We start from the raw sequence: 26502 nt of genomic DNA, 5'->3' as shown, positions 1-26502 counted from the left end.
AAAATAAAGTCTTTGTCTGGGTTTTATGGTTGGAGAATCAGGTGTTTTCATTAATATATGCCAGTCAGTCTTAATAAGCTTGGAGGGCAGAGGAAGTTATTATTGAGTGACCTTCTACAAAATAAGCATGTTGCTAAGGGCTCTAACCCTGCCCTGTTCAGACTGATGAATCTCATTTCCAATGCAAAGGCTTCACAAGAAATCCAAGTATTCTCTGTGCAATCACAGAAAATAATCCTTGTGTCTCTTGTAATGTCCAGAATTGCCACTTACTATACTTCTACTGTACAATGAATATTACAATACATATTATTTTTTCAGCACAATTGTCTACATTTTTCAATTGGCAAGAATAGAAAAACTTATTGTCAAGATACTTACACTGAAAAGTCAGCTCATTTTAATACTTCTCAAATAGTCATCTATTCTGCTCATGAATTATAATGCACAGAACACATCCAACAATACTCGCTTTGTAAAAAAAGATGTGTCTATATGATTACATATTCATTTTCAAATAGATCTCGAGCAGATTTTGAAGCATGCATTGAAATTCATTGAAATGATAAATTCATGGTTAGATTTTGATTTGCTTTTAATCCAATTTTAGGTATAATACATTTCACCTTTTCATAGTGGTTTTGCTTATCTGTTGGCTCATGAAGCCATAGAAATTTGAGGTAGGCTTTTTTCTTTTGCATCATAGTATCTGTAGATGAAAAATAGAAATCAACTAGTTAGATGAAATCAGTCAAATATCAACACTGTCACTTCATCATTCTTTTATTTTGTTGTGAGTGCCAGATTATTTCCAATGTATATGGATGTAATGGCAGCTTCTTGCAATAAAGTAGATGTGATGGACAGCTTAAGATAGACTAATCAGGAAATATCCAAGTCCCTGCTTCTAGCTGATAATAATCTATTGCCATGTGATAAATAAACTATCCATACAAAGGAATATTCTCCTCTCATAATTTAAATGATACTTGTTTTTTTACTCAATCAAACTAACTATTTTCCATTGTTTAGGAATAGGTTTTCAGTGTTTTTCTTTCATACACAACTGATAAGAGGACACTTTTTTCTCTATGTGCTCTTCTTTATAATATTTTGGAGGCTTCTTCAGACACACTGCTTCCCACATTTGGTGGGATGGGTGGATATCAGGAGAGATCTGTCTGTGGGATCTTTCTCCGAGGCAAATATGCTTGGTATTCTAACTCTACATTTAGATTTTCCTCACTGGGCAGATTGTTAACCTTTCATGTTTTTGTTAGTTTAATTGCAAGCTTTTTATGTTTATATTATTTTTATTGTTGCCTTTTTAATGCTTTTGTTTTGTTTTTAGTTCTGTAAATATTTCAAGGGCATGCCAGTCGTACAGAGTGTAAATTAAATAAGTGAAGAGTCAAAACAATATTTCAAGCTTAATAATTTGGTCACAATAAAACTCATTACAGTAGAAATGGTGGAATTGGACTATATTAGATTCCATTTCATAACTGTAAATAGCATATTGTTAACCATGTTTCAGGATCTCAGCTTAAATGATTAAAGAGTAATTGCATTTCATGTATTTATATTGCCATATCAAATATAGTCGATGTATTTGCCATTTCTTTGGAAATGTAATTTTAATTAGGAAGTGTCAACTAAGTATTTGTTGCCAGCTAAATATTCTTGGATGGTGAGTGCACATGTGAATGTCAGCATGCAAGTGCTTAACAAAGGACCATCATCCAGTTCAAGACTGATCTGTTTCCATTCCATTCCCTTTTGCTTATACTAATTCTCAGCCTGTTCCATTATATTTCTGGCTGAATATGCAATTAGAAAACAGGGTACATGAAAATTAATTCATTAAAGATAAATTTAAAATATGTATGACTAAATCTATACTAAATGAAAACAATAAAGTATTGTTCTGCCAGTAACAGCATTGCAAAGTTTGGAGAAGTTTAAAATCCAAAGGAGAAATATATTCTGTTTGGCATATTGTTTCAAGAGGTATTATTAAGTCAGTTTGCATTGGAATTTATAAATACTACATTCCTCAAATATTCTGATTTTGAACACTGATGATATGCTCATTCTTTTTAATTGTAGACTAATGATTTCTCAGAAACTATTCCTTGATTGAAGATATGAAAAATCCACAATCTAAATATTTTAAATTATTAATAGCTTAATTTGATTGAATTTTTCATTGTCAAACCTAAAATAATATCTGTAGGAATATATGTAAAGTACACTTTAATACCTGCTTGAGAGATCAACCTACTATGCCAATGTAATAAAATTCTTTGTATGTGTATTACATTGTATGCCAATAGATTTCATTGGATTTAATTGAAAATAGTCAATTAAAGTATGTATATACTAATACGTGGCTGTATATTTGCAGTCTTAATAGAATGTCCCATAGCAGTTATAGATGTTTTATTCATATAATCATGAAAGTAACTTTATTAAGGCCAGCAAAAATGTGCCAGAAGGAAGGTGGGCCTTCTGAAATCCATTTTGGCTCAATACTTCCCCTTCAAAAAAATTATGCACTCACCCTAGGAAAAAAAGAAGACATAAGGAGTATATGTATGTGTTCAGTGTATATGTTGCTTTTCTAGCGAATTTAATTGAAACCCAAGATCAGTGAAGACACGTTCACCAGAGATGGTATTCAGCCGGTTCACGCGAACCAGTGGTGGGAATTTGGCCAAGGTCACTGAAATAGTAGCGATGGCAGGCTGGCCACGCCCCTGAACCGGACCCCTGGTTGCCGCTCACTCGCCCCGGCCACCATGTTCGTCGCCGCCATGTTCTTTGTGCACATGCATCCCATTGCTTGCAAGTCCAATGGGATGCGCATGCGCAAAGAACATGGTGACGGCAGCAGCTTTTCCCACCGGTAGTTTCTGGTGGCCTGCGGCCAGCTGTCACAGCCACAAAGCAGCTCTCAAAGAGGCGGGATGCTTCTTTGCCAGCCACTTTCCAGCAGCAGCGGTTGGCTGGGGGCCACCGAAAACTCCGGTCAGCTTGCCTTCCAGACTCTGGACCAGCCGCCACAGAAGGTAAGGAGCCTGAACAAAGAGGCGGTGGGGGGGAAGAAGCAGGGCTAGGGCCGGGGCTGCTAAAGGAGGGGAAACACGGGTGACTGGTGGAGGGAGGGTGGGGGTAGATAGGTGGAAATTCCAAAAAATTTCCTACCTTTCCCGCTACTGGTTTGGTGAGCGTGACTAGATGGGGAGTCATGTGACTGAATGGCCGCAGACATGAGTGATGTCAAGTTGGCCATGCTCACTCAGTCACATGCTCCCACCTAGCCACACCCACCAAACCAGTAGCGAAAATTTTTGAAACCCACCACTGACGTTCACCATATTTCCTTTAGGTAATTCAAAATTATGAATTTTATCATAGCATGCTAAAAGATGTAATCCTTTGTAACTCTGAGAGAACCAATAAAGCACCACAAGACTGAATGAAGGCAGCTCTTCAGAAAGCAGGAAGTATGGATCCAAGCAACTATTTACTAGTCAGCTTGTCATTTCAATTTGAAAAAGGTCCTATATATACTAGGATTATAATAAATCAGCAGAACTTTTTGAACTTTTTATATGTACACACTAAGAAGTGGTATTGGGAAAATGATGTAGTTTCTCTTTAATGTCTGTTAATCCCCATGGGTTTCTTCTTGGTGTCCAAATACTGTGCACACATAAAGAAAATGATGTATGAGTCAACTTTGGTGCCAGGAGTTAGGGGCATCCACAAGAATAGTCACTGGTTCCAAAGTGATGAGTGCAACTCAGGTGACCAAACCGCAGTGCCTTTTAAATGTGCACTGTGCGCCGTTGCAGGCATGTAAAAAAAGGAGTAGGGCTTCTATCATGTCAATGAACATAGTGATTATGGTAGCAGATTCCTCTGCACAGTCTGTTGTCCCATCAGCTTGGCTATCAATGAATATCATCACCAAGATAATCTAATTTGTTACTAGATATTCACCCAACAATGGGCAAATTCTCAAAATATTTCTTTTTGTAAGAGGGATAATCAGAACATAGAGTTTCAAATGACCTTTTACTAGTTACTTCCCACAAGAAGGATCACTGAAGTTCTTCTGCCTCTGAAATCTAATAGATTTCTGGATATTCTATGATCTGAGTTGTTGAAGCCAGTGTGCTGGAATGGTGAAATGAGGCTATTTATTAACATAATTGATCATTAATTCTCTCTTTGACTTTATATATCCTGCGTTATAGCCTAATGTAGAATGAAATTTCTAGGAGCTAATGGTTAGAGTGTAACAGAACATGCCACATTGGTGCTGAAACTTTATATATTTAAAAAAAATTAAAGTTTTTATTTGTACTTCTATTACATCTGCTGAGCTATTCTGAATTGTTCAGAGTTCATGAATGCCTGCCTAATGACTGGACTGCCTAAGCCATCATCCCATTGTCACAAGTTCATTGAATATTTTGACAGTAAAATAGCTTACCTCCCCATTGATTTGGATGCCAGATTTGAGTAAAACTAAAATGGAGGATTCAACTTTTTTATAAAATCAGTTTCAGCTGTTGCAATTGAGGACACCTGTAAAATTAATATGAAGTAGCTATAAGGATGACCCCTAATTAGTCCTATTAGGGCTAATTAAAACAAACTAATTGATGGAGTGGATCATCAAAAAGACTGTGATAAATGCATTGTTGCATTAAAGAAAAAATAGGGCAGCTCCTCCTGAAGAAAATTTTCCAGACTCAGAAATATTGGTTAGTTTTTGCCTAATTACCAGAATTAGTTTTCTTTGAAAAAGAGTATGAGGATACACTCCCAGCTTCTTTCTCTCTCTCTCTCTCCCTCCTTCCCTCCCATCCCTGTCCCTCACTAAATAAATACATATTTTTTAAAAAATGTTTTTATTCAAAAGATTAAAATACAAAATCCAAACGAAAAAATTAAAGACAAAACAAAGCTAGACAAGAACATTTTTAAAATGTGAACTAAAAAGCCAAAACCACATATATATCCCCTGTTGTTGAACACTAACAGATATATTTCAACAATAATACCTTCCCCCCTTGGAAAACAGATCCACAATTTATACACTTCTCCATCTATATGCAACCCAATTTGACCTGGCATACATTGTATATATGAAGAAAAAATAGATTAAACAACAGCAAAATTAAAGTTCAAAGCCCTCTGTTAACAATATGTTATTGTAATTTACTCATAGAAAGTCTACCACAGTTGCTTACCTACATAAATCACCCCAATCATTATCTTTGATCCATCTAGGATCAAATACCCTCATTTGGCTCTTAATAATAAAACCTTTCTTTAGAAATTTAATTAGGAACTTTCCCAACAATTGCATCTCATTTCCAAACTTTATAGGCCTCTGTTGTAAATATTTCTGCAGCATCCATTGTTGAAAAATTCTCCTTAAAAATAGAGCGTTCATCTTGCCAAGAAAGTCCAGTCCATCCTTCATCAATTCTATTATCCCAGAATTTCTTGTATTCATATTCATTTCAATCTTTTCTGGCAGATCTATAATTTTCAAACCAAGTACTTTCTTCTTCACATCTGGCAGCAACAGATCAGATTCCAATTCCTCAAATTGCAAATTAGGTCCAACTGTTATTTCTTTCTTTTGGATATTGTCCTAGGTTTGGTTCAAAGCCATTGTTGACCCATCAAATATTTTCAAACAAAACCTGTAAGTTGGAGAGCATTTTTTTCAAACAGAGATAACAATAATACTTAGATTTATGTACCACTTCATAGTGCTTTATAGCACTTTCTAAGAGATTTATGGAGTCAACATATTGTCCGCAACAATCATGATCCTCATTTTACCAACCTCAGAAGGATGGAAAGCTGAGTCAACCTTGAGCCAGTCAGGATCGAACTCCTGGCAGTGAGTAGAGTCAGCCTGCAATACTGCATTCTAACCATTGCACCATCACAGCTCCCAGAAAATTTTATCTCCTTTTAAAAATACACTATTCTTTCTAAGAACAAGAGAAGCAGATAAATCATAATCCAGCGTCCACAGAGAAAGGTTGAGATACAGTTTTTTTTTCTCCACAATAAAAAATGATTTAAAAAGGGGGAGTTTTCCCATTAAAAATTTAAAAATAAAGATCAGAGCTCTTTTTTTTTAAGAGCTAGAAAGAACAAATTTTGTAATAAAATAAGTTTAAGTCCAATTGGATGACTTTCACTGCCTGAAAAAATATATTTTCACCACAAACTTCCTTACAGTGAAAATGAAAGTGGTTTGGAGTTCAATGGTAATCTGTGAAAGAACAAAAAAAGAAAGTTGTAAAAGTCCAGCAAGGGATTATAAAATAGGTCAGCAGTCAACTAGTCATAAATGAAAGGTAGCAAAGCTTTAAAAGGTGCAGTTAAAACCCAGGCACCTTTAGGAAAAATGACCCGACCTTCCAATCGACCCTTACTGAGAATTGCAGTTTTCAAGATCCCCTCTTCTCTCTCCCCTCTTCTCTGCAAGTGCACTATCATCCAAAGGTCATCTTGGGTCTTTCCTAGACTCCCTTCAAAAACCAGGGGCAAAGTTGCCAAATAACCAGTTTCAGTGGAGAAATCAGCGGTTCATTAGTGGGAGAAAAAGAATTGAGAAAAAGAGCCTTGGTAGTACAGTGGTGTAAAGCACCCTGTTATTAACACAGCTGCCTGCAATTACTGCAGGTTCGAATCTCGCCAGGCTCAAGGTTGACTCAGCCTTCCATCCTTTCTAAGGTAGGTAAATTGAGGACCCAGTTGTGGGGGCAATAAGCTGACTTTGTATAAATATACAAAAGAATGAAGGCTATTGCTTAGCACATTGTAAGCCGCCCTGAGTCTCCGGAGAAGGGTGGCATATAAATCAATTTTTTTAAAAAAAATTGCCCTCTGCTGAACACACCATCTTGGGGGAAGTCCTGAATGTTTCCATCTAGAATCAGATCTAGTTTTGAGATTGATTTAAATCATTTCTATGATGGTCTACTTTTATTGTGAAAGAGTTGATGGGATACAGCCCTGATGCTGTATCTTATTGGATCTGTTGGTGGCTTTTGATACTACTGACCATAGTAATTTGGAAATTGGGGATACAAAGCATTGCTTTAAAATTAGTTGAGCTTTTATCTATAAGGTTGAGTAACATATTTGTTTCCTCTCCTTTGAAGGCGCTATTCCATTATTGTTAGTCATATAATTTTATGGATTATGTAGGCAACTAAAAGAAAGAAGGACATAATTAAATCTGTTAGATAGTGACCCTCAGGCTGCAATATGTGAAACTAGTGATTGTGTGATGCATCTGCCATTCTTCTGAAAAATGGCTGCAGCACATAAAATAAAATTAAGACTCATTTACTGGCGAATATCTGCTCATCTTTACAAGAAACATGAACATGGATTGCAAGCTTTTCTTCCAGCCAACTCAATGATACTGAAGGATCTGAGCTAGATCCAAAGGAATCTACTAAACAATTACATTGTCCCGACTAATTCTCATCATTTTTTTAAAAAAATGCCGACTTTCTATGCTTTTTCTTGCCCACCCCTGTATTTTAAATATTTTCCCTAGCCTTATACAATAGGAAAAGCACATTTATACATGTGCTTGTATGAGCCAAAATGATGTAAATCGTGTAATTGGGTGAATTGCATCATGACACAAATGATGAACATTTTGATATGAATAATAATCCTACCTGATGATGTTTATGAATTTATTTGCTGTCTTTCCTCAGAAGATCATGTACAAGTTGCAGTGTGAGATAACAGATATTTTGTTTTTCAAATCACCATTCTTCGTGTAGAACAAGACAAGAGTCACAGGATATTAAATGTATTTCACACAATTGCAGGACTTTTAATTGGGGATAAATGTGTTACAAAATCAAGCTAGCTATTTCTGTGCAACTTGACAAATTCAAATCCCAAATCTGAAGTCCCAGATCAAATCTCACATCTGAGATTTGATGCTTATTAATTGAGTATAAACTTTGATTACAGCAATAATATGTGAACAATGAGCATCACATAGCACATAAAACCATTTATCATTATTTCTTCATTACCCGTACTCCATTTCCAAACTCATGTAATTTTGGGGTATTTGGATTTTGAGGTTTCTCACTCCAAACATTCTTCCCTCGTTCCTTAAATCTCTTGTATTTGGCTCAGAAAAAAAGCTAGTCAGTACATAATATTAAATATACACTTTATAATTATTTTTAAAAATAGAAGAAGGAAAGAGGATTAGATGTGTACACCCCCTTAAGTTATTTCTAAAAAAATAATAAAGGAGAGATATAAATAAATAACCAAACATACAAACCAAGTTAAGGGACATGCTGAATTTTGATGAAGATGTTTGGAAAATAAATTCTTCTAGAACCTTTCCCCAAAATTAATAATTGCAATTAGCAATTTTAGCAAAGAGCGAAGACCAATTTTAGAGTGGCTTTTTGTTGCTGTTGTTTGATTTATGAATTTCCAACACCATCTATACCAGGGGTGTCAAACTCGATTTCATTGAGGGCCACATCAGGGTTGTGTTTAACCTTGGGGGGGGGCTGGGGTGTGTGTGGCCAGGGTGGGCGTGGCCAGCTCGACAACACTCATGTCAGGGGAGCCTGTGGTGGCCTGTGTGCTCTGCCAGAGAAAATGGGCTCCCAAGCTCCATTTTTGGCTGTGACAGCCTCCTGCAACCCTGTTCCAGCGAAAACGGAATTCGGGAGGACTGCAAGCAGCCCACTCGAGCTCCATTTTCAGCTGCAATGGCCTCCTGCAACCCTCTTTCCAGATCTAAACACCCTATGAGCCATATCCAGCCCCCGGGCCTTGAATTTGACACCCCTGATCTATACAGACCCTCTCACTTCAATGACTGCTGCAAAAGTTTTTTAAAAAAATTTTTTAACTGTAACCTATATACAATTATGTGAAGTTTAGTGCTAGCATTCACACATATTTTGGGCACATTATAGTATGTGAAGACCAGGCGTTTTGAGAAGTCTATAATGCTGGGAAAGATAAAAGAAGTGAATGACTAGCAGTAAAATGGATGTTGATGGGTACCCCATTGAAAGATCTGAAGGGCCAGGTTGGAAACAGATTATTCTGCAAAAGATCTTTCTGTGTGGTCACTAATAGACATTGACCTGATGGCACATTATACTTAAACAGTTGGAGAGTGAAGTGTCAATCTAATGGGAGTTGTGGGGGCTATTGTATTGAATTTTATTATTCAATAATTTTGAGTTTCTACCACAGACATTGTACTGTATTGTTTCTTCTTAAGGTTATATTGTGAACCACTAGGAGTCTTTTGACTGCAGTAGTTACAAATTTAATAAAGAACTGCCAAAGGAAAATAGAAAACAACATATTTTTTTCTATATTGCACCAATCATATCACAGTATCACTTGCTAACCTATCACTGTTAATGATTTTGGATGATCTTCAAATGTGGGCCCAACATGAATGTGTTGCAGTACGCTGGGCATTATGTAGCTATTTCTGGGATATTTGACAGAATATTGGTTCAAGAATATTGATAACTGGTGTATTAAATTTAATTTAGCAAACAACTACTTGCCATCACAAAGGACATTGAGAATCAAGCAAAACATTCAAGCAGTGAATCTGATAGTTCAGGAACAGCATATTTATTTATTTATTTATTGGTTCAACTTGTATGCCGCCTTTCTCCGAAGACTTGTTTCAGAAGTCATTGGATTCCAATAATTAATCCATGCTTCCTGTTGACATTCTGGTTTTAATTTCAACATATTCATTAATTCTTAATCAAACATAGGCAAGCGTTAAATGCAAAAAAAAGCATAGAGCTGAGTGTATATTGGCAATATCTGACTCCTCCATAAATGTATCTCAGTGGTTTTAAGCAGGTAAACGATGGGGTACCATAATCCAGAAGCAGTCAGTCCACAATTTCTTCTGTATATATTTTTGTTTATTAATAAAGACTCAGAATTGGTGTAGAGTATTATGAGGAGGCTTAAAACTAATGGGGGGGGGAGGGAACCCTCTAAATGATTTGCCTGCAGAGCTTTATTGAATATGACCCTGCCATTTTGTCAATCCCCCAGTCAGATGGGCCTATGGGGCACATTTTGTACAAGCAGTAGGTTCTTACATTTAGTCTTTGGCATCCTCAGATAGGATGGGAAAGTCTCTTGCTTGAAATTTAGGAAAACCACTACCATTATATCAATCAATGAATCAGAATAGAGCTGGAAGGGACCTTGGAGGTCTTCTAATCCAATCCCGTGCGCAAATATATAATTGATTAGTGCAGGGGTGGGCAACTGTGGCCCTTCTACAATCTGTGGACTTCAACTCCCAGAATTCCTGAGCCAGCTTGGCTGTCTCAGGAATTCTGGGAGTTGAAGTCCACAGGGCATAAAGGGGCCATATTTGCCCACCCTGGATTAGTGGAATTAGTATGCTGTCTCATCTTAAGCAAGGTCCTATATTGTACCCTTGTACCCATCCAGTTTTGATCCATAACTCAATGTATTTTTCTTTTCATCTGACAGCAAGTATTTGGAATCATTATAATCGTTATTACACAATCCTGATCCTACAGTGATGTTGGAACTGGCTTCTGCTCAGACCTGATACAAATGTGGCAGGGATGCAAAAATTATCAAAGTTATGTTTAAATAACCAATAATCAGTCAGGCTATGCAGTGACTAAGGAGTTGAAAAGTTAATACTCCAATATCTATGGCTCCAGGAAAGCATACACATTTATCAGCAGATGTCAATACAAGGCTTCTATCTGCCAAATCATATTCTCTACACTCTTATTTCTTACCTGTTAATAGAAATGCTATATGGGATTTGCTGCATAGTAGTAGATCATGTAAATACTTTTTCTTTAACTGCAGTGTATTTCAGTGGATTGATTCCATTGCAAAGTATTTTTCAACATTTAATTAGAAGCTGCTTAATTTAATGGCTAATATAGAATATAAATACATTTTAATTTGTAAATAAAATAGGGGGGAATCCTGTCAACGACATTGATTTGTGATGAGATATCTATCTATCTTTTTGCTGATTAATATTGGACTCTGATTTTTGCCTCTTGATTTCCAACACTATAATATCAATAATTAGAGAGCTAATAATACTATTCTGAAAAAAGATAGTTACAATAGTCTGTACATTTATTTGTATCTTGCCTTTCTTCCATTTTCATTCTCCCCATGCTCCCAGAGTATGAGAAAGAATTTCATGAGCTTGTAATTTCAAGGTTCTCAGTTCACCATACACAGACTTCCCTCCTGAATTTGCAGGGCTGAAATGTTCAGTCCATTTGTGTGTATGTGTACATGTGTCTTGGGGGCTCGTTTACATTTTAAATGTTTAAAGTACTCATTTTCCCCTTTAAAAAGTCAGCTCAAAATGGGCAATGTTGCCACTATGGAACTAAGCTTAAAACACAACCCTCCAAAAAATGCAAAAACAGCTGGGCCAAACATAGGTTCTGCCCAATCTGGAAGTTCATAATGTCTTAAGCCCACCCCTCGTGGCTTCTAAACAAATTAAAAGGCAAAGTGTAACCCCTCTCACCTGAAGAAGGGTGTTCTTCTCTGGCCTTGGCTAAGAGGTCCTTACTAGCCCAAGTGATTTCCTGAGCTTTATCATTGAGCAGAGATTTACACCTGGGTCATTCTCTGTCACTTTCTAATCACATATTTAATTTGTACTGTACGTGATTCCATTCATATTTAATCTTCTGCTAGTTAGATGAAGTAGACTTTCCCCCGACAAGAATGTAATGTATATAGCAACATAGATAAAAAGAAGTGGCTTGATGAAGAAATAAACCACTTTCAGGAGCAAATAAGCTAAACATCAAATCTGAAGACAGATGCTTTCTTTCACACTTTGTTTCTTGCTTCACCCTTATATCCTCTCCCTTTACTGTATGCTACACAACTGATTCTTTTGCACATGTGGGCAGAGTTATTTCCAATTCCTTTTAAAACTTGCTTGGAAGTGTCTTTAACAGCATATAAATGTTATAATAATAATGAATTAATACCAGACCATTCTGCCAAACCCCGTGTATTCAAGTGCATTCCTTATTTCATAACCTTGCTTTTCCCTTAACAACGTGCCTTCCTGCTACTAAATAAAAGCAATTCAGTAGAAAGAATGATGAATAAAAAACAAGTTATTTAACTCATTCAAGCCTAAAATAAAATACAGTGTCAAGTAAAAATTGTCTTTACTATCTGTAAATTAGGAATTGAATTTTAAATTAAAAGCCCCCAACTGCATTTTAAGCATATTTCAGTTGCAGACAATCTTATAAAATAAACAGTTTCAGTAAGCCATCATTTGAAATTGAGATGCTTATTTTTAGAAAAGTTAGCATGTAAAGAGATTGTTTTATTTTACTGCTAAATATACTTTTTACAGGATTATTCTTCACCGACATTTCCTTCATTGAATATGATAACAAAGCATAAATCAGGGTCACAAATTCATTCCTGCCCCGTGGGAAGAAGGGATTATATGTCAATAATCCTGTTAATAGTAAGCATGGCCGCTAAGCATTTCACACTGCAGTAATTTGGTAAACTGAATTTGAGAAATTGAGATATCAAATGAAATTAATAAAATGACTATTTTTATTGTTTGTTTGAAATTAGTGATCGTTAAAAAGGCACACTTTCCTTGCCCAGAAATGTATTGGAGCAGTTCAGTAAATTATTCGATAGTTTCTGGCTATTGTTTTTCCCTCAAAATTCCTTCCTTAAAATATTGCAATGGTCAACTGGGTATGCTAAGTCTGTATTATTAACACTGGTCAACTATGAAGCCTACTGCCATACTGGCTGCAGTACAGTTATATGCCATAAGGATTTGCAACAAGTCAAAACCATATTCCCATGCCCCTTGAGCTGTCAAAGTACTTATTCTATAAATGACTTTTAATTTGGAGACTATTCTGGAGACTATCGCAAATCACATATATTTACCCATATATTTGAACTTTTTTTATCCCATGTTTCTATTCAGATTTTCATGCTGGTTTATAATATTTTTAAACAATGTAATATTACAAAGTATAAATCGCATCAAGCAAAATTTTGACAAACAATAAAGAGAAAATGTGTAAGAACCATAATAATGTTTTCTATGGCAAGTAAGTATGCATCAGATGGCCATTGGGGCAGCATGTTATGGGTATCCCTATCAAATGATGGCCATGTTGTGTAGATCTAATAATAAGACCCATGGACCAGAAGACACGCAAAGTACTAAGCTGCAGACACTATGACTGCATTTCATTTTTAGCAAATGCCTTGGGGACTCTGTGGAGTCAAGAGAAATTATTGAAAATATGCTTTATGCTCAAAGCTCTTGTTTTGCTGAACATTAGCTTCTAGGTCTTTTTGCTGGTAATAGCCTTTTCCTCTGGATGTAGATTCTTATTAGGAAAATACTGCATTATAATTTGTCTGTTTCCTCACTTTATAACATCTGGTCACTTTGTGGTTAGCTGTTCCTCAGATTTAGCCAGTCCTATTGCACTTGGAAGCCTTCACCCTAATTTTAATGAATGGAAGCCCAAAAATCTGCTTCAAAAATTTGTCCTGCATATGATCAGAATACTCAAGACCTGATTATATAAAAAGAGTCAAATCATTTGTGCAGAATCTCTATCAGTATATGTCAGGATTTTCAAACTCGCGGCTCGCAGGCTGGATGTGTCATGCGCTGGCCACGCCCACACCCAGTTTAGCAAAGGAGGAAAAAAGTCACGTCATGTGATGCTGCCATGACGACGTGAGTTTGACACCGCTGGTATATATTCCCAATCAAAGATACAGTAATTTACAGTGGTGTGCTAGAGGCAGTTTACAAGATGTGATTATTAAATTTTGTGGAGATTTGCAAGCCAGTTGAGCAGAGCTGAGGTGTGACATTTAGTATGCTGATTGACTGGTGGCTTGCAGCAAGGAACAGCAGAGCAGGTTGTTATATGCTTACCAGCACACCAATGGCAAGACTGTCGGTATCCCTCATTGTCTGTTGCAGAGCAAGTTTGAGGAGCAACCAACTGTCTGTGCTCTGGTAATATGTGCTATGTATATTTAATTGGATGCTTTTACTGTTCTTATTGCTTTAAAATGCTATTAGTATTTTAATTGTAATATATTTTCTTCACTTGTAAGAGTCATTTTCTGAGATGGCAGTTATAGAAAAGGAAGAGAGGAAGGAAGAGAAGGAGGGGAAGGAAGAGAGGAAGGAAGGAATATAAATTCTTTATAATATACAATATACAATAAAATACTGTATATAATATACAATAAAAGACACATGCGCTTCATGTTTCTGAAGTTTATTCTGAATCTTTAGTTAGGGCAGAATACAAAAACCAGAATAGTTTTGATTGGCATTTGATTGGTAGCTATCTGATACGGCCTGCTTATTGCTTTTAAAATCTTTACTCTGTCTAATTGTACTTTAAGGAGCTAGTTATATTTATGGAGCTTTGGTATCCTTAAATTAGTATTATTTTTATTGTTTTTAAAATGTTTTATTGTTTTAATTATTTTATACTTTTGGAATTGATTGAGATGGGCAGCTAAAGAAATTGAATAAATAAATAAATAATTTTAATTGCTTGTTACAGGTTTTTTTTTTTTTATGCTGCCTTGATTTGGATGGTGCATTGGATTCATTACCAATTAAAAGAATTACTTTGTGGGTAAAACAAGTCTGATTGGTTGCTAGATTAGAGGCACACTTGTTCTCATTCAGCATTGGGAGAATTTTAGAACAAAAATACAACAAGACCCCTAGAAAGCCACAGACAATTTAGGTAATAATTCTTTGTTGTTAAATCAACAAGCCTTAGCTCTTAGTAGCTATTGCATTGTTGTTTTAATTTTTATTTAATTTTTAATTTTAATTTAATTTAATTTAATTTGAAAATAAAATGAGAAATAATGTTAGTGGTCATAAAAGCCTGCATCTAGCAAACCAAGATGGTAGAGTCAGACCCAATCTTTTCTCTATTGTGATTGTTCATACTTACAAATAATGTTTTTACTTAGGGAGTATTCTGAAAAAATGATCCCCCTGCTGCAGATTAATAACTACCTTCTACCTTCTGGGGAGTTTATCACTTCATTACCACTTGAGACAATATGTCAGCCTCAATTTCCCTTTATTATTGGGCTTCATGCACACAAATACATACACACTAGGTGAATTGTGCTACTTGCTTCTGCAATGAGACTATCTACACAAATTTAAAGTTGAATAATGCCTAATAGCAGCATTGCTCTCCTTCTGGGACTATAGGAGTGTACATGCTTTGCACACTGAAAGTTAGAATTGATCTCTGACCCATGTTGAGGGGAAAAAACCAGGGGATAAGAAAGGCTTTGGTCTGAGAACCACTGCCAGTCAGAAAAAAATATTGCTCAGTGAAAATCAGACTGACCTAATAGAAAGCAGTTTCCTATTACTAGAAAAGAGTATACTGGCATAGGCAAGATTTGTGTATTTATGATGAACTACCCATTATCTCATTTAGAAGCTTGTCCCAGAACAACTCAGGAAAAGGCCTTATCTGATCCAACTCATTCTAAAAGATACTCCAATCCTACTTGATGTCTACAGCCAGAGAGGGATTCATAAAAATTAGCCTACAAAACAAAACACTGTGATACTTCGTTGTTGTTAATTATCACATTAGAGTAAAATTTGAGTATAAGCTAGATCTTTATAAGGCAAAGTTTCATAGAAAATCAGATCATCAGTGGAATAAATGGTAAAACGAGGGTTCTCCCTCAAGCCGTAAGATTTATTCAACCCTAACACACTGTGAGTAATAGTTCTCTATCACAAATCTTTGAATTTCGTCTTAATGAATAATTAAAGAGACAATACACAAGTGAAAAGTTGTGATTTGTAAGTCAGGTTGCAATCCAAATATCCATGTTTACCTTGAAATTATACTTATGGTATATAGCAGGACTTATGAGTTAACATGACAGCATTTGAATTTTACTCAGATTTCTTTCTTTCTTTCTTTCTTTCTTTCTTTCGTTCATTCATTCATTCATTCATTCATGCACTCATTATTTTGTAGGGGGTAATTTGCTCTAAATATTAAGGCACTGTAATCTTTTAATCTTTATATTTTTAAATATTTTTATCTAATGAATAGTTTTTTGTAGCTATTTTCTCTAATTTAATAACTTTTCAACTTTGTTTACTACCGTGTTTCTCCAAAAAGATGACCCACCTTGAAAAGAAGCCCTATCATGTTTTTGAGCGCATGCAATCAAATTAAGCCCACCCACAAAATTAGCCCTAATTAAGACCCCACCCACCCCAAGGTGCAGGAGGTGGGGCAAGGCACACAGGTAAAAAATAAGCTAGGGTGGGGATGGGGGTGGAGCTGCCGTACTTACCAGGCTTCGCACATCCCGACACCTGTCTCTCCTTCTACGGCTGCTTTCCGCCACTTGCACACATTGCCCTGGCCTCCATTTTGCCTTCAGATGCCTTTTGGCAGGCATCTGAAGGCAAAATGGAGGTCGGGGCGATGCGTGCAAGTGGTGGCAAGTGGCCGCAGAAGAAGTGGACCAGCAGTGGGCTCCTGCTGGGCAGGGTTGTTGTTGCCACTGCCATGAGATGAGTCAATAATTAGAATCCTCCAAAAAGAAGGCCTAGCCATTTGTTCGGGGGTCAAAAGAAAATAAGACCCGGCCTTCTTTTTGGAGAAACACGGTAAGTATTCAAATGTAACTTGTTATCCATTTCTACATGTCACTGAAGGGTGCCTGACACCTTTCAGCAATGCCATTATATACTGCAATTATTTTATGGTTTATCAGAATATTGACAGAATAATTTATTAGATCAGAACTTCATAAGTACGTTTATCATTAAAGCATTAGATAAGTTCCAGTTCTGCGTAGAGCAATATCATTGGGGGGAAGGGGGAGGCTGCATTCCCAGATCACCTGATTGGTGTAATTGAAGTCTGTCTGTCTGTCTGTCTGTCTGTCTGTCTGTCTCTGTGTGTGTGTGTGTGTGTGTGTGTTGCTTTTTTATTCATTATTGTTTTACTCTTTACATGTCTGTGGTTTGTTTTTCCTATGTTGTACTTCACCCAGAGTGATAAGATTGGAGCAATTTACAAATATAGTAAATAAATAATCAGGGAAAAGCAAAGTGCTTGCTTAATTGTAGGTGGGGGTCTTCCAGTAGCACACAGCCTGGCAACATGCCACTGCATTCTGTGAAGGTTGTGCTGATTTCAAAAGGTATGCATATTTCATGCAGGATTATATTCGGAAAGTTGTATCTTTTTAAAAAAAACAAACTTTTGTAGGCTTGAACTGTGAGCTTGTGTGCCAGCTGACTTTTCTTTAATGCAAATCAATTTTTGGGGTCAATTAAGGATAGGGGTTTGGAAAGCGAGTTGCAGCTAAACTGCATATTCTAATCAAATGAATTTTGCTTCGGTGTCTAATTGATCTAATGAAAATGAGGTTTTTATTTGTCAGTTGATATATGTGTTACATAAAAGATACATACAATTTTCAATATCGGAGCAGGAGATGCTTTAATATTCATTACATAAATCTCAAGTTTCCAACTTTTTAGAACTGATGGAAGAGATGCATTTATAATAGATTCCAGATGAAAAAAGAAATACTTACATTAATGTCTTCTGTTCTCGTGTCCCCTGCTTTTACCCCATAGGTGGAACTGACAGGCAGCAGTGTGTTTGACTATGTCCATCCTGGTGACCACGTGGAGATGGCTGAGCAGCTGGGCATGAAACTTCCCCCAGGACGAGGCCTTCTCTCGCAGGGAACAGCCGAGGATGGAGCCAGCTCAGCATCTTCATCTTCTCAGTCTGAGACCCCTGAGCCAGGTGGGAATTACAATCAGAATGAGTAGGTTGGTGGGCCTTAACCAAATAATTGAGCTCATGTTGCTGGTGTGAAAAGACGATGAATAGGTTTAATTGTATTTAACAATTCAGGGCAGCTTTTGGTTCTAAGCAGTAATTAAATAAGGAAGAGGTTTGGAATTAAAGAGACATTTTAATAAGTATAATAGCAAAGCTCTAATTTTGGTTGAACAATACATACAGAAAGTACCAGTCGATGTAGATTCTCTTTCAAATTATTGAAAAAGCTCAGGTTTCATATCTCATTTTCTTTTATTGTTGCAGGAATTAAAAGTAATGCATTTATTTATTATTCAGGAAAATCACTGAATAAGCTTTATGAATATGAGCTTGTGAAGAATGAAAAGTCTTGGGGACTTGTAGAGTTCTTAGTTCTTATTTTTTAACATCAGAAGGTACTTGAAAGATGTGAACAGATAAATTAAGGCTAAAAAGAAAACAGTAATGGCTACATTTTAAACTGCCTTTCCACCCTCAGTATTTAATTAGATCAATTGTATAGAGGAATGAACAGAGGTGACATTCCTCATTGGAATTCCTCCCAGGCCTCTTATAGACTTTGCATTCTGAATGTTCCCATTTTCATTGTGTTGTACTGATGATAATTTAAGTATTAGGGGAAAATCCATTTATAAATTAAACAAAATGACTTGATATCCATCAGTCCCCTAGTTCATCAAGCTGTTCAAACACGAGGAAGATTGGCTGGTCTGCTTGGGTCTTCCGAGAGCTCTGGTAATTAGATCTGCGAAGGATTTATTCTTTGCTGATTGGGGCTTTAAATTAATTGAAGTTCCACATTTGTGGTTTTGTCCTTTTTGTACTTTTTTAGAGGAGATATTTCATATTCTTGTGTGGTGGAGTGCTTGGCCAAGCAGCAGTAGTTTAAATGTTAATTTTTCTCATGAGAAGTTTAAGATTTTTAATGAAGTACAAAGGCTGATTTGAAGCCCTTTATTTGCTTACTTGGGAAATTATTTTTCTACTATTTAAATATGTTTGTACTGTACTTGATCTGTTGTTTTGAAGCAAGCTCATAAGACAAAAGTATTTTATTAGTGATCATTTTATAAAGAACAGTAAACTAAAGTGTCTATGTTGAGTATCAGAACAACCAGAAAAATAATAGTGTATTTTTAAATGGAAGCCTTTCCAGATGGAAAACTGGAAATGTTGGGAGCAGGCAGGGGGATTATACAAACAATAATTATGAGGGTATAACGACAGATAAAAACAAATTTGTTTGAGGGGTCCTTGGTGCTCTCTGAGCTTGGCTTTTTTCTTGCAGGCGTTCCATAACCAAAATTAGGTAACATCCTCAGTGCTAGACTGATTATGTTACCTAGTTTGGGTAATGAAACGTTTGCAAGGAAACAAGGAAACTCAGAGAGCACAAGGATCCCTCATTTCAACCCTAAACTGCTTTATTGATACAAATTTGTTTTTCAGTCATGTGCCTGTATCCTCGGAAGCAGGCCTGCTGAACTCATTGTTGCTGACTTTCAAATAATTGGTATAAGATTTTAACCACATAAAGTAGTATTTAAGATGCTAAACATTTTTTTTTTTTTTTTTTTTTAATTTGATTTATATGCCGCCCTTCTCCGAAGACTCAGGGCGGCTTACAATGTGCTCAGCAATAGCCTTCATCCTTTTGTATATTTATACAAAGTCAGCTTATTGCCCCCACAAACTGGGTCCTCATTTTACCTACCTTAGAAAGGATGGAAGGCTGAGTCAACCTTGAGCCTTGGCGAGATTCGAACCCTGCAGTAATTGCAGGCAGCTGGTCTTAAGCAGCTTAATAACAGGGTGCCTTAAACCCTAGTACTACCAAGGCTCTTTAATTTGCCAAGCTATATGGAAGAAAATGCAGTAGGTTATTCTTGGCTATTGTGATTTTTTTTTAACATTCTCTTTTTTTCACTGTGATTTTCCTTTGAAAAACAAGATAAATCAGAGTAACTGGTTTTACTCTTCTGACTATGCTGGTTCAGTAATCTATGTGCATAGTAGAAAAAATACTGTGATTTGATATGATGGGGATTTTTCAAAGCATTTTGTAAATTTAGCAGAGAACTAATCATTTATTATCTTTGAGCGCAGCATCTTACTGCAATATAAATTTATCTTCATCTATGCCAGGATCTAAGTTCAAGAGATATTTGCTCCAATCTTCAGAACTTACATGGGTCCCATAAATTCTTTATGAGTAAGTGGGAATTAATTTTTACATGGTCTTTTAGCGTGCTTCCTCTTCCCCCAAAATTCCACTTTCATAGGATTTCCCTTGATGAATAGCACAACAGGATATTGTTTCCTGTTACTAGACAGGTAAAGTTCTAGAAACAGGACAAATATGGTCTATAATATTATGTGGGAATTGCATTCCATAAACAAGGATTGGAATTGCAGTCAAAGAGTTTCCAAAATGAAACAAACTTTAACGAAGCTCCACAATGATCACACTACCAGAAATACAACTGCAGTTATTGTAATTCTTGATAAAGATAGTATTGGAATGTTTCTTTTAAATATGAAGGGCTCAAATTTTGCTCTGGTGGGAATTCTCATGTTATCTCAATTATTTAACCTTTCATTCTATTTTGCAATTCACATGATTTTATCTTCAGAAAATTCTGTAACCCCAGCTCCCACGCATACTATGCCACTAAGTTAGTCTCCTGCCAAAACTTTTCAATTTATTTTTTATTGTCACATGTTAACCCATTCATCTTGAGTTGATTTTTCCTTTGATATCTATATTTCAAGCAAATTCCTCTCTCACTTTTCTTCAAACTCCCTGATTTCTTCATCCAAATATCATATTGGTTCATTCCATCTGGTTATAGTGTAGAATTCCATGAACAAACAAATTCAGTCCTCTTCTACTCTTTATGTTATGGATTTGGCATTGATGTATCTATCGATCACTTTCTATTGATCTGACAATCTCGGAATGACACCTTCATCACCTAACTCAAATACCAGTTTGGTCATTTAGTAATAGCTCTCATCAAATTTTGTTGGGACAACCTAAAAGTGAATTTAGTTCTGTAACTATCTTTGAATCTATTTATCTAAAATACAAAGATTAAATATCTTTGAAACTAAATCTGAAAATGCAAAGCATGTCTCCTAGAATCACTTTTCCAAATAATGTTTTTTCTTTCTTTCTTTCTTTCTTTCTTTCTTTCTTTCTTTCTTTCTTTCTTTCTTTCATCATATATATCTTTAAAACTTAGTGAATACTATGAATATTGTGCTCCTTATATAAATTCTTGAGAAGGATTCTCATTTTATATTGCATTGACAAAGAACAAAGTAGGATGCTAGATTTAGCTAAACACTTTTCATCAATACAAATACCTGATACAAATCGCAAAAAAAAGTTGTCATCTTTTTAAAAAGCTTCTTAGATACCTAAAGAACCATTAACTAGAATTTCTTATCTTAATAGCATAAAAATATGTTTTTGAAGTTTGGTGTTCAGTGCATTATCATCTCTTTAACTGTTTAATTGTCTCTGTTAGAGACAGTGCTTAAAATGTGTGTATAATTTGAGAAGATGGGAGAAAGGATATCATCATATTATTATGAAAATGAAACAACTACTAGGTATGGAATTTTTCAGAAGGCTTGATGTGTTCAGTGTACCATTACTAAATGACTGAAATCTAAATAACATTTGGCATTGTAATAGAAGGAAGTAAGTGACTAAGCTAACCTAAGAAGCAGTGGTACGGCACTATAATAAGAAGTATGTTTCTTCAAGCAGACAATTCTCTGATTGTCTTGCTTTAAATCATCTGGGAGACACTCAAAAGAGGCATTACCAAAAAGAAAAAAAATGTGGTAGATATAAAATGAAAATACCTAAAATCATGCTGAGATGGGGTTTCAATTGGGTGAAGACAGAGGCATGCAAATAACTTTACTTACAGAAAGTATTATTGGTCTGAGGCATGTAATTTCTAGTCTGCACTTGAAATGTCAGCTTCCATATCATCAAGTAATTTTTTTATCGAATAAACAGGTTTTCTTTTAATCTAAAAACTGAACAGTACAAAAGATTGCCCATTTAGTGCATGATATTTGAACATTCCGATGTAGAATCTCTCCAGCAGATTCCCCGGACAATTTAAGCTTGGAACCTCTGGACCATTCGGACTGAATGGTTAATTTACTTTCCGCATATCTGCTTGTGTCTTTTCATTACTTTTAATGGTTCTGCAGGCTTGGGATTATGATTGCTGTACTCTCCTTTTAATAAATTCATTGTAACTGTTGTTAAGTGCTCAGTAAATGAAAAACCAGCCATTTTCAAAAACACTGAATTAAAACAAAAAAGGAAATCTATGTCATATTACTGAGAAATAGGCTCAGTACTAATGCAGCATTTTTATTTGCATATTATTAAATTACTATTATTTTATACTATATAATATATATATAATTTCTACAGATTGTAAGAAGTGTAGATGAGTATGCTTTTTTGTCAGGAATGATATATTTCATCTGTGTCTGAACTGAATCAAGACAAGGGATTGTAGGAATTTATCAAAAGGGTAAGAACTCTTAAAACTAGAAATCAACATTACCCACCTTGCAAAATATATCAGAAAATACATAATTGAAGAATAATTTTACTAGCATATTAATGTCATGGGATCATCATATAGTCTACAGCACTTTTCTGAAGCTCTTTGAGGAAAGGCCAGGAAATATACATAGCAAATATGGATCTCATAGGGTATAACTGAAGCTCAAATTAGTCCAAAATGTCAAAAGCATAATTAGCTGTTTGGTGAGAAAATGCTAAGGCTGATGTCACTGACTGATTATATTTCTGATCATGCAAGAATATAAAGACACATCACAGTTAAGCAAATAATAAGCACATTCAATGCCTATAGAGCAGCGTGCCTCATTGCAGAAGATCTCAAACTCAGACCATCACGAGGGTCATGTGAGGACTAGTTCATTAGACCAATGGCTGCATCCCAACCTGTTTTTTGTAACAGATGCAGATGTCTCTAGTGAGTCAAAGAGGAAGAAAATGAAGAGTACCACATCATGCCATTAAATGTAAATTTATTAAATACAAATTTACTATGAAGCAGGGCTATTTTTTCGCCATTTATCAGCCTTTTAAGGCAGCATTTTTCATTAACCAGAACACCAATATTTGGTTTGGTTTTGTTGTTGAATACCAATATAAAATCCTTAAACTTTAATCATCTGAAACTTGGCAGGATTTATCTCCTCAGAAGAGGCAACTATGCCTGAAAATTATTCCCAGTTCTGCCAAGAAAGAAAAATGATACAGCACTGGCAATTTGCAAAGGAAAAAAAATGTTTTGTCTTTAATTTGGCATGTGTCACCTTCCCATAAAAGGTTACAATGCCTGCAAATTTAGCTCATTTTCAAATTAACAATAATCAAAAGCAAGCTAAAAATGATTAAATTAATACATTCTGTTGCACAGAAAAAAATGCAATTCCCATTTGTTTTCCAGTTAATGATTCATAGGAAACATGGAGGTTTGGGATTCCTCACTACCATCTGAGATATCAGCCCAAGCCTCACATAAGTGGTAGGGCCATCATAAATGAAAAGTGGTCAGTCTGAGGGCAAAAACTGGAATTATGAGCCTCATTAGTGATGTAAAGGCATAATTTGGTGCCCTTAATGCATGGAAGGAAATAGACTAGGTGCTTTTCAAACATGGCAACCTGAAGATGTGTGAACTTCAACTCCCAGAATTCTGTGAATTGCTCACATCTTGTGAGTTGCCAAATTTGAAAAACACTGGAAAAGACCACCCTTATACCTTCATCCAAATACAGCTCATGGGTGAGGAACAGTCCTGAATAGAGAAATCTCTAGAGAATTTAGCAGTTTCTTCACAACTTCAAACAGCACAGAGCAGCTTCCAGAAGCTGCAGCAGACAACCACTTTTGTTCCTCCTGCTTTGGGCAGGGATGTTTTGTTCTCCTCTCTACTGGAACATGCTTTCGTCCTATTAACCTGAACAATGTGAATTCACCTAACTCTCCCTGCTGCCCTCCTGTTGGCTGGGGTGGATGAAGAGAAACTATTGAAAAGGAGAAACTCACTGATAGCGAGCAGGGACTACCATTTGACCTGCCTGCTGCCAGTTGATTTTAAACTCTGTCCCAGAATTTCTTTCTACTTGCAGATGATCAAGGCAAGGTTGCCATCATCCAAGACATCTTTACATTCTCAGCTACTAGGAGGGGTCCAAGAGAATGATGGGAAAGGAGAGCAGAAGTGGGAATCAGTAGTATTGCAGCATCTTTAAGCAAAGCCCAGCAAACTTCATGAAGTGGGAAGCATGTGGAATACTATCCCTGCCCTAGTAGCAGGTACAAGGATGCATTCTTGGTGTGACAAGCACCATCCTGAGCTATGACGATGCCTTGATGCAGACTGCACAAAATTGCTTAGAGGACTTAATGGAAGCCACAAATCTACCAGATTGTTCAAAGGGCAATGAAGGCAATGAGATTAGAGCTGGTATCTTAACAGAATGAGCACTGAAAAAGACTTTGCCCACTGCTTCATTTTCCTCCATTCCACATGCAAAAATATGCTTCCCAAAGGGAATATCTTGATACCTTCACATAGAATGCTATTTCAATTTCACAAAGTAACTAGTGGGCTTGAAACATTTTTAAAACCCTCCCAGAAGTTTTATATGGGACAAGAAGCTTAAATCTAGTTGTTCACTCATGCAAAAAAAATCTGATGTGTAAGAACATGGTCATATTCCTCTGATTTTGTCATTTCAGTGTCTATTGAGTTAAATGTCAAGATATTAACAACTCTAAGGTATTTATTAAAAATATTGTCTCTATGGGTGATTTCAAGTTGCAGATGATATTCTGAGAGACATGCATATATGGATACACATGCATGGATTTCTAAGGATTCTGTACTTAATTTAATAATTTAGACGTCACATATAGCTTATTTTACAATAATTCTTGATATTCATGAATTTTCTATTTTTTCCTTTAAATCCATTTTTTGCATGTGCTTCTTTAATGAGACTGAAAGTTATCAAATAGAATATGGGGAATCAGTTCTTTCAGACAAAATACTACAATTTTAACAAAAAAATGCAAAGCTGAAAGTAAACTTCAGCTTCAACCTGTGGCCCATAAACTGCATTGATTGCCAGTTTGCTTCTAGGTTCAATTCAAGTGCTAGTTTTGACCTTTAAAACCCTACATGATATGGGGCCTGGAAGTGCTTAACTAAAAAACAGATTACCTTTCATCAGAGATGTTTTAATAGTGGGCAGTGTCCAAGGTCCCTTCAGTCTCTGTGTTATGTGATTCTATTATTTAGTTGGGCTGTGTAGATCTTTAAACCACAGATGAAATGCTCCCAGTTCGGACCGGATCACCTGATCCGGTAGCAATGGCGGCGGGTGGTTTGGAGAACCGGTAGCAAAAATCCCTGCCCCCCCCCCATGCTCATCTGAGTCGCACAATCATCAGAAGCTTTTTTTTTTTTTACTTTTAAAAATGTTTTTTCTACAACCTCTTCAGCCGAAAAAATGCTTTTAAAAGTTTTTTTTTTTTAAGCCTCTGATGATTGTGCGGCTCAGCTGGGATCATCAGAAGCTTTTAAAAGCATTTTTTCTGCAACCTCTTCAGCTGAAGAGCTGTAGAAAAAAAATGCCTTTAAAAGCCTCTGACAATCCCAGCTGAGTTGCCTGATCATCAGAGGCTTTTAAAAGCATTTTTTTCTGCAACCTCTTAACGTTGTAGAAAAAATGCTTTTAAAAGTAAAAAAAAAAAGTTGGCCACACCCACCCAGTCACATTACCCCCCCCCCAAGCCATGCCCACAGAACCGGTAGCAACAAATTTTACATTTCACCACTGCTTTAAACGGATGCTTTGGGTTCTTGGACACTCAAGCAAAGCACTCCCTCAGTCCTATTTCTCATTGAATGCATATTATAAGCGTAAAGCAAACAGGAAGCATTGCTTTGTCCCTCTTCTGAGGCCTCTTCCAGCAGTACAAAATGATATAATAGAACAGACTGCAAATTAAAAAGTGTTATAAGCAGCTATATTGTAACCAATCTTCTCTCCAGGTATAGGTTAAGGACTTTTTCCTCTGATAGCAATGACTTTTCAAATGGATGAATATGTCAACTGTGTGTCTCAGTTAAATATCACTGTCCCCAGCAGGATAACTACTATTAGTCTGCTATAGGTAAATCAGCTGAGACTTGTATTGCAAGTAATCAACAATGTACCTTAATCAATTGGAGGAATTGTTCCAGAGCAGTAATAAGTTGACTCCTATCCAAAAGGATTATAACTTAACAGAAGGCAGTGGGGAAGTGCCCAAAATCAAAACAGTATTCCAGATAATATAATATGTATTAGGTCTTTTTAAACATTCTTGCTTAATCACAGGGCATTATTCTTTGCAGTT

The 26502-nt window shown here is 36.1% G+C and overlaps 1 protein-coding gene and 1 long non-coding RNA gene across 22 annotated transcripts in view; one reads left to right on the top strand and one right to left on the bottom strand.

Annotated features, from left to right (window-relative positions):
* Positions 1 to 26502, top strand: part of NPAS3 (neuronal PAS domain protein 3) — a 741221-nt gene that overhangs the window by 619568 nt on the left and 95151 nt on the right. For all 20 annotated transcript variants that reach the window (XM_034417996.3, XM_034417993.3, XM_034417994.3 and 17 more), the window contains one exon: positions 17807 to 17981. In XM_034417996.3, coding sequence (XP_034273887.1) covers positions 17807 to 17981 — 175 coding nt within the window. The remainder of the gene's footprint in view (positions 1 to 17806; positions 17982 to 26502) is intronic.
* Positions 578 to 22218, bottom strand: LOC117665767 (uncharacterized). 2 transcript variants are annotated; one of them, XR_015729169.1, is made up of 5 exons: positions 21963 to 22218; positions 17764 to 17972; positions 7740 to 7837; positions 4505 to 4599; positions 578 to 709 (listed from the first exon to the last, which is right to left on the bottom strand). It is a non-coding gene; the product is annotated as an uncharacterized LOC117665767 (long non-coding RNA). The 2 variants fall into 2 exon arrangements; XR_015729168.1 differs by lacking the exon at positions 7740 to 7837.

This window comes from Pantherophis guttatus, chromosome 1, assembly GCF_059756535.1.
Source record: "Pantherophis guttatus breed Tessera chromosome 1, ASM5975653v1, whole genome shotgun sequence".
NCBI classification, from domain to species: domain Eukaryota; kingdom Metazoa; phylum Chordata; class Lepidosauria; order Squamata; family Colubridae; genus Pantherophis; species Pantherophis guttatus.
Note: the sequence above shows the minus strand (reverse complement) of the source record. Positions and strands in the feature narration are given on the sequence as shown.